Source organism: Agrilus planipennis, unplaced genomic scaffold, assembly GCF_000699045.2.
Source record: "Agrilus planipennis isolate EAB-ADULT unplaced genomic scaffold, Apla_2.0 scaffold178, whole genome shotgun sequence".
NCBI classification, from domain to species: Eukaryota; Metazoa; Arthropoda; class Insecta; order Coleoptera; family Buprestidae; genus Agrilus; species Agrilus planipennis.
In genome coordinates, this window is record NW_020439320.1 from 36068 (window position 1) to 45035 (window position 8968).

The 8968-nt window shown below is 35.8% G+C and overlaps 1 protein-coding gene across 1 annotated transcript in view; it reads right to left on the reverse strand.

Annotated features, from left to right (window-relative positions):
• Positions 1 to 13: 13 nt before the first annotated feature.
• Positions 14 to 8968, reverse strand: part of LOC108738377 (cytoplasmic polyadenylation element-binding protein 1-A) — a 17156-nt gene continuing 8201 nt past the window's right edge. Inside the window, exons 6-10 of the mRNA XM_025978535.1 lie at positions 6170 to 6239; positions 5781 to 6106; positions 3506 to 3671; positions 3319 to 3446; positions 14 to 1289 (exon numbers count right to left, since the gene is read on the reverse strand). Coding sequence (XP_025834320.1) covers positions 1035 to 1289; positions 3319 to 3446; positions 3506 to 3671; positions 5781 to 6106; positions 6170 to 6239 — 945 coding nt within the window. The 3' untranslated portion in view covers positions 14 to 1034. The remainder of the gene's footprint in view (positions 1290 to 3318; positions 3447 to 3505; positions 3672 to 5780; positions 6107 to 6169; positions 6240 to 8968) is intronic.

The window sequence follows — 8968 nt, forward strand, 5'->3', positions numbered from 1 at the left end:
ATTCTTTTTTTATGTTTTCTGGCTAAAATCGCTCCAACTATTTAAATTAGTAGATCTAGGGGAGATATTTATTTTCAAATTTTCGATTTTTCACTTACACGCCTTCACCATCCTCTTTTTTTTAAAACTTGTTATACAATATCACTTTTCATTCACGCCCTTACCAATTTTCACCTATACCTTTCCGTTTCCACCCTTCTATCACTATCTAGAAAGATACCAAAACCCGAAAGGGAGCCCCATCATCTGCACAATTACCAATTTTTAACAAATACAACGCTAAGTTAATTAAACTTTTTGGTAGTGAATTCATAATATTTATTGTAATAGATATGTTCATAAAACCACTGTTTTTAAATATTAGTACGGTAAAATTGTCAAAGTCCCTTGTAAAATCATTAATTTAATATTTAATTACCCATCCACAAATTGCACTAGAGCACTTAACTCCATTTAACGTTGCGTTCACCGTAATTACTTATCAATTTTTTTACGTACTTCAAAGTTAAAGTTAAATATTTTATACTTACACAACACTTTCCATTTTATCTTTTTCTGTAAAAAGGCACATTTTTGATTCACCCATTTTCATCATTATTAACTTTACCTAAGGACTGTACCGACAAGTAACGAACGACCTGATGCACAGGGCGTTACACCCCAACAAATGCATCTTCATATTTATCATATGTATACTGCTCCAATAACATAAATGCAAACGAAAAAAGAGACAATAGAAAGATAAAGATAATAAATGAGAGTTCGCATGGCCAAAAGCAGATAAAAGTGTTTCAATTACGTAATTAAACGTACTGTATTTTTACTGTTAATTAAGAAATAGCGCCGCGACCCTGCCACGTGTACATACGTACGTATGTATAATGTGAGCGTTTGATATTTATTTTGATTTTTATTGCTATTGTATGTGTGTTTTGTTTGACGTAGTAATCGGTCGCGTTGCACCGTCTTGGGAATTTTTTAAAAGTAAGTAATGAGAAGAGCAGAGTAGAGTAGCACGCATTTTCGGATCTAATTTATTGAGAAGGCAAAGAGGATGCACCGATGCCGTTTCCGGTTCCGGCGTTGCCGCCGCTTCCCAAGCCCACGAGGTTGCTCGTCTTGGAGTTGCGCATGAGCGGCTTGTGATGGCGCAGTTCCTGATTGTGCTGCCACTGCCAACAGGTGCGACAAAAGTAGCGAAAACACATCAGTTCGCGACAAAAATATGGACCCTGTTGGACACCGCACATCGAGCACAACGAATCTTCCAAGTAAGGATCGACTTGTACCTAACAGAATTGAAGTTTTTGTAGGAATTGGATAAAAACCTAAACAAGCAACTTAAAAAAAAAAATATTAAAGTTCAGCAAGATTCTTTTTAAGTCCTCGGACAGCTGAACTAAATATAATGAGCGTTCAATTTATTACGAGATGTGTCTCAATAGTTGAAAATGAATTGCATCAGTTTTCATAAAAAACTACCCTTTTGAAAAATAGAATCTTCAATCTTGATTAAGAATGATCTTACTAAAACCATGAGCAAACTCAAGATATTATAAGTATTGCCCATTACTGCTTATAGTTTTTTACTAAACATGTTCTTGGAACTTCAAAAAGATCTTGCAGTTATAGCGATTATTTATTTTGTATAGTGTTTGCTGAGTGGTGTAAATTTTAAGTTAAAAGTGCAATTTTGAAGTCAATAAGAAGTTCCATTTGCTTCCTGTTTCCATTTCCGCTTCCGCAAAAATTTACTATTTACTTCTGTTTCCGCTTTGGTTTTCGTTATGACACTTCCGTTGCATCGCTAGTATGTGGAGTTTTGTAGATAGGAGGACTAATTCAAAGTCAAATAATTCATGGGTTTCTGATAAATCATCATCATCATCATGAATCATATCTTACATCAGTTGGCACCAAATAAATCCAAAAACAATACTCCTTAGATATGTAATTGATAATATTTAACTGAATGTAGCCAATGGGACAATTATGTTCAAAAATTAGTTAAAACTACCATTACCTGGTCATGCAGATGCGCGTGCAGGTGTCATTTAGTGAACTTTTAGCTTTTGTTAAGTGTTTAGTTGTTATAATGACTAATAGTAACAATTGGCTGGCTGACTGACTGAATTTCTTGATCATAATATGATATAAGTGGATTCACTTCTTCAGTCCAACCTCTTCAAGTCATTGAATGAGAGTTTGAATAATATGACTTTGACTTTCAATCTTAGAGTCTGATCTTCCAATTCATTTTATCAATTACACATCAAAAAAAAGACGTGAAAAAAAAAACTTTTAAGTGTTTCTCATCCCACCAGTCAGTAATGCTGTTGGGCGAGCAGTCCCCCCGGACTACGCCGGAAAATAGGGCGGAAAACCCTCTTCAGCCTCCTTTCAGGAGTCGTGGGAATGGGTGGATGGTGGTTCGGGTGAGAAAGATGAGACGGACGAAATGAAGGCAGAAGAGAATGAAAGATTATCTGTGGAATATTACTGCCCCAGCATTTGCCTGAGTGATCCAAGGAAACCACAAAAAAACTTGGACCGAGGCAGATGAACTCAGAATCGAACCGGCGTCCTCCCGAATGCTAAGCAATGGTCTAAAGCTATAGGCCATGCCGCTTGGTGTAACGTGAGATATGATTGGAAGCTTATGAGTTATTTGACTTTGAAGTCGCCCATTTATTCTATTTATCATCCTGAGAAATTCCAAGAAGTTAAGGACCCCTTAACCAACCCCAAACCACTTGTAGATGTTTTTATATCTTAAGTTTGCATCTACTGAAAAATTTATCTTCAAATATACCTAGCTCCATAATACCTTTAGGTTACCGCAAGGTACATGTATCTAATTTGTTTGAAAGATATCGTGGACGTTTTTTAATGATTGGAGGACTCAGTTTAATTTGCATCTCAAGTCTATTGTCTATCTATCTACCATGTTACATATCTAATACGATCAGAAATCAAAGTTATTGAAGAATTTAACACATTTTTTTCATATTAACAAAAGTTAACAGTCATTCCGAATTGTTTAATAAAGCATCAGAAAAATCTACTCTCAATGTGTAATAAATAGATAATAATAAATAAATAAACCAATGTTTATGAGACGCTTTTTCATATGTAACCCCTTAATGAAAAAATTAAACATCCAATGGTTTTTTCTTACTAAGAACTTTTGATTCAGGCACAAATATTGACATTTCAAACTTAAAATTTGTTCTTATCAAAATCAAACTACTCAGGGATAGAGTACTTCAACCTAACTAAAAATAACGTATTAATTATGACAATAATTAATTTACTTACCTTCTTGGTGAACTTTTCTGTTTTTATTTCGATGAAAGCCGCAGCGACAGCTCTCATGTAGGATCTGTTATTATTGAATGTGACTCGACCAGATCCAATCGGATACTTGTACTTGTCTGTGTCTATGCCTAGGGACAAAGACATATACATTTTTTTTAATTTTCAGAATTGATTGTTAATTATTTACCAGCATAGACGACACCGTCGAACAGATCGTTCATTATTTTGGCCAAACCCTCAGCGTTCAGCATGCCGTGAAGTGCACCAACGAAAACAGTCTTGCTTGGATCCAATTTTTGAGACGTAGACTTGGTGTAGTTGGAGTCGTTTAAAATCCAGGGAATTATCTGAACCTGTCGACAAAATTACCGAGTGTACAATGAATGATAAACAAATGGAATAACATTAGAAATTAACTTTTGAGTCAGAAACTTATTTGTCATCAGAGAGCCAAACAGTAGACTAAATTTATCCGTCAATGATTGAGAGGAATTATCAAAATAATACAAGAATAACGAGTGGATGGTCGATTAAATACACCAGCTGTGTTGGTATATTCCCTAAGTTAAGGAAATAGATCGAAAGATCACCGAGCGGCATGGCCTGGAGGTTTAGACCATTGCTTGGCATTCTGGAGGACGCCGTTTCAATTCCGGGTCCACCTGATTGAGGACATCTTCCTTGGGAATCCGACACTAACCAGTTGTATGGACGGTTGGGTGTCTTTTGAAGATTTCCCCACTTTCACGAAAACAAAACAAAAATCAGTACGAATAGTCGGTAGCTCCGAGGACTTCTTCTTTGGGAATCCGATACTACATAGTCGTACAGATGGCTGGGTGTCTATCAAAGATTTCCTCTCTTCCACAAAAACAACATAGGTACCAACACCGAGTGGCATGGCCTAGAGGTTTAGTCCACTGCTTAGCATTCGCGAGGACGCCGGTTCGATTCTGAGTCCGTCTGCCTTGGTCCAAGTTTTTCTGTGGTTTCCTTGGATCACTTAGGCAAATGCTGGGGCAGTAATATACCACAGATAATCTTTCATTCTCTTCTATCTTTATTTCGTCCGTTTCATCTTTCTCACCCTAACCATCACCCACCCATTCCCACGATTCCTAAAAGGAGGTTGAAAAGGCCCTACCTTCCGGCGTAGTCCAGAGGGACTGCCCACTCACTAGCATTACTGGCTGGTGGGAATGAAACATCCAAAAGAAAGAAAAAAATCGAAATATCTATCGACAACTTCACTTACTTCTCTTCTACTGTTTACCTATATTCTTTCTAAGCTTGTCATTTTACTGTTAAGAACTGAAAATTTAAGAATCTACAACAAGATAAATAAAAAAACCTAGAGGTTGCTTTTAGAAATCCTTACTTTAACTTATTTCCGTATTTGACCTAATTAGCTACCTTATGGAATGGAATTCTGTCAAAATCATCATCATTTGGCAAGGAAACTGTTGGGCAGAATCACCTTCCAGTCTAAAAATCCAAAAAATTTAGTTTGGAAATCGTTGATCAAATGTAAATAATTTTATAGGATAAATGCTAAATAGGAACCAAACCCAAAACTGTTTCTTTAATGTCATCTTACTGGATATGATCTTGTAAAAATAAAAATTGATTACTATAATTTTGGATTACCTACGAGCAAGTAAATATTCCAGTTACTTTCTCTTCTGTATAATTCAGACTAAGGAAAGAGGAGAGAAGTGAACGAAGAAAAATGCCAAAAGACGCTAAGAGGATATTGATAGAAAAGCTCGCCTCTCAGAAATTGAGAATTCTTATCGCTCTACTGCACAGGACAAAATTATAAGCGAGCCTAAATACTTGACTTCAGTAATATCTGTCCTAAGAAGTTCAAACGAATGGATACAGAAAATGAAGTGAAACGGAAAGAATCTCCTGTAATATAAAGCAAACATAGAGCACGCATCCTCGAAAATTCGGATCTTCGAAAAAAGGTACCTAACAACATAACTGATGATCGTCAAGTACCTAACCTCAAACACTGGAGAGCTTCTGCTTTCATCGCAACGGTATAGTCACCGTCAGATATTAAATATACTTAGAATTCCTTGTAGTGAAGCTTTTATTAACAATAAACCTTTACAACCCTGATAGTACCTATATCTGATTTCATACCGTGAACTTCATTAAGGGATGACATGGTAACTATAGACTTCATTATTGCATAATAAAGCTCACCAATACAGAAGATGACTCAACGTCAAAAAGGTAACTCATTAATTTCTGACTATATATCACATCAAATGATACTAAATCGACCAATATAATACTCTCTTCTCAGTTGGTGAATCTTTATTTGACTTTCTGCTTCCCTTACCTGCATCCAAGAACAAGAGCCAAAAACTACCACCACAACTTACCCTTTGTTGTACTAACTTCCAGAGGTATACCTGTTAATACAAGAATTAGAAATTCAAACCACTTACCTCCTTAGAACGCATCCTTTTGGAAGATATCTTGAAGAACCAGTTTCCCGAATTGTTTGGATCGCTGGAACATGCTTGCAACAGTGCTCTCACATTCTTCTCCGACTCGAATATTATATAGACGTAACCACGGGGTTGGGAAGCCTGTTTCTCTTTCCCCGGCCACTCAACACGTATATTCCCGAAAGGTTTGAACGTTTGGACGAGCAACTGTTCGGAAATGTCCCACGGAACACCTCCCAGGAACACTTTGCTTGAATAACCAATCGGTTTGGTCGTACGCGGCGGCAACACTCCACTCCATGTGCAGGTGGCATCGAAGACAGCTAATAAAACCGAACAGAATAAAACAAACCGCATAAAAGTGTAAATTGTTGCCGATGACTTACAAGCAGCCGTACGATGAAAGCGGGCAATTCTGTCAAGCTGAAGGTCTTGGGTGTGACCGACCAAATTCAACTTGATCAACTGCTCGACAGCATTATTGACGCCGAACGGCTGAAAAAGAAGACTCTACTCATAAATAGAGATTTGTTTATCTGTGTCCAAATACCACATAAGTTAAATATGAATGTCTATCACTGGGGCATTTCATATCAAATTGATTCTCCGTTTATAACGAACATGAAGTATTGCGTATTTTTGATGACAAGGAAGAGTATGTTGTTAGAGAACTCGTATAGTGTGAGACATTTCTATTCAATCAGAAATAGCTACTCTTTTAGATTTTTGTATGAAAATCCACAAGTCGTACAACTAATTTTAAATGTTACGATAGTTATTTAGAAAGCGCGACCCCTGGGGGGTATACGACCAAGTTGATTGTTAAAGTAACCTCTAACATTCTTCTCAGTACCTAACCAAATTGAGAAAAGTGTATTTTTGAAGCACGACCAGTAAATAAATGGCGCTGTGGAAGTCAGTAAGGCAAAATAAGAAGTAGGATTTTGTGACCTGAAGGTCTTGTTAGAGACACACTAGAATCGGAAACAGAGATCAAGAGAGGAAAGAGGAATTGTGTCAAAAGTTAAAGATTTGCGATGTTCAAGTTTATGAAAAATTGAATGACTGACTCAAGAAGAAAGGAAGGTGCGTGTACAACCAGTTTCACCCTGATATCCTATGATGATGATGATAATGATGATAATGACGATAAACCAAATGAAGAGATAGACCAAAAAATCTTTTTTGTTATGTTAGCGCGGAAAGCTCGTTTTGCGTGCTATGAAATAAGGAAGAAATGGCCTCTTTTCAGCCGTGTTTTAGTCTTTTCGGCGCATGCGCTGAAGTTTATGTGCATGCGCAGAAATCAGTTGTTCAGTGACAATGTCTTTCTAACCTCTAAATCATTTACTCTTATTTCGCCAACTATCAATTTATCAACGAGTTTCCCGCACAAACAATAGTATACGTACCTCGGGAAGAAACAGGGTTGTCTTAGACTGCATGTTTGCCATTCACATGCAGTCGGAAATAACCCTGTTTCCTCCCTCGATACGTAATGTACTATTAACCTTCAGTATTTTTTTATAAATTCTTCCTGGGGTCAAAGTCTAAAAATACAGAAGGTGTTGTCATAAATGAGCGATTTCATAGTCAAATAGTTCATTAATTTTTAAGGTATCTCACATCAAGTGATACCAAATCGATCAAAACAATGGTCTCTTTGATGTTTAATCTATTCCACCTTTTACCCTTTTTTACTTTTTACTGGAATGTTCTATTCCATGACGTTAGAAACACGTGTCTCTAATCGTTCTTTGAAATATCGTCCAGTTGTACAGTTGCAAGGATTTACCTTTTGAACATTTTACGATATTTCAAACGGCTTGTCGAGAAAATTGATAGTAAAGACATGGAATGCCCCAAATGATGTATGTATTAAATCAATCCAAGACATTACGCACGTCTGTTGATATAAAATGTGATTCACTTTCATTACCAACAAATGTGAAACGAATAAAAATATATTAATAAATCCTGTACCTGGGCAGCATGGCGAGCACATGGTGGCAGTAGGGAATTAAGAACTGCAGGAGGAGTTTGCAAATATTTCAAATATTGAATCGTCTGTAAATTTTGGAGACTGTTTAAATCGAGTTCTCCCAAAGAAAATGTATTCTGAAAAGGTTTTAAATANTTTCATTATTTATATACCTTTGAATACATGCCTAGAAATGTATAAAAAATGGCATATTTATTAAATTTGAACCCCCATAACTTTTTATGGGGGTGAGATCACCACGAACTTTTTATGGTATAGTGGTGGGGGAGACGTCCTCTTTCGATACCCCCACCCCCACCCCCTTTGGGTGTGGGGACCATCATCTACACCTTTACCATTTTTTTAGTTTCATATATGTGCAATAAAAAGCATATTTTATCATTTTTCATGTAGAATTTAGTTTAGTTTTTTCTGAAAATATCAGAAATATGTGAATCCTGAATGTCACCCTTACGGAGTATCATCTTCGGAGGTTGTTTCACCCCTTAAAAACGTTTTTCTGCAAAAAAAGATTACGTGTCTCTTCAATTTTTGATGTAGATTAACATATTTCAACCGCAACTAAATTGGAGGCGGACACCTAGGAATAAGGTTTCCTTGTTACAACAAAAAAAAAATATTTATTTTATTTCATTGGTGATTAATATGTTTCATAACTACAAAACCAGAGAATCATGACAAGCAATTTACCATTATTAACAGTTTGAATAAAAAACGATTCGTCTTGATTTTTCAAAATTTTATTGGAACAACAATAGTAGGTACAATTACTAAAGAACTGATAATTAAAGTAAATAGTACATAGAACGAACGCCTAATCTTATCAAATGTACGAATTTTATATTACTAGCTATAAAAGAACGGCAGCCCATGGTGGATACAATAATATTATTGTAATTTATATCCAGCTGCAAAAGAACATAGGTACGCAAAAAACATCGCATAATATTATTACTAGGTAGGTACTACAGATATAATCATCATTATCTCATGTTAAGATTTCACAAAGAACATAAACCCTCTTGTTTGGCTAATAACAATAACAAAGGAACAAAACATCATCGCACCTAACTAAATATAAGTAATAATATAAACTATATTACTATTACTAGTTCTATCATCTTTTTTTTTTACTTTATTAACTATTATTTATTTATTTAATAAGTATATCCATCACCCTATG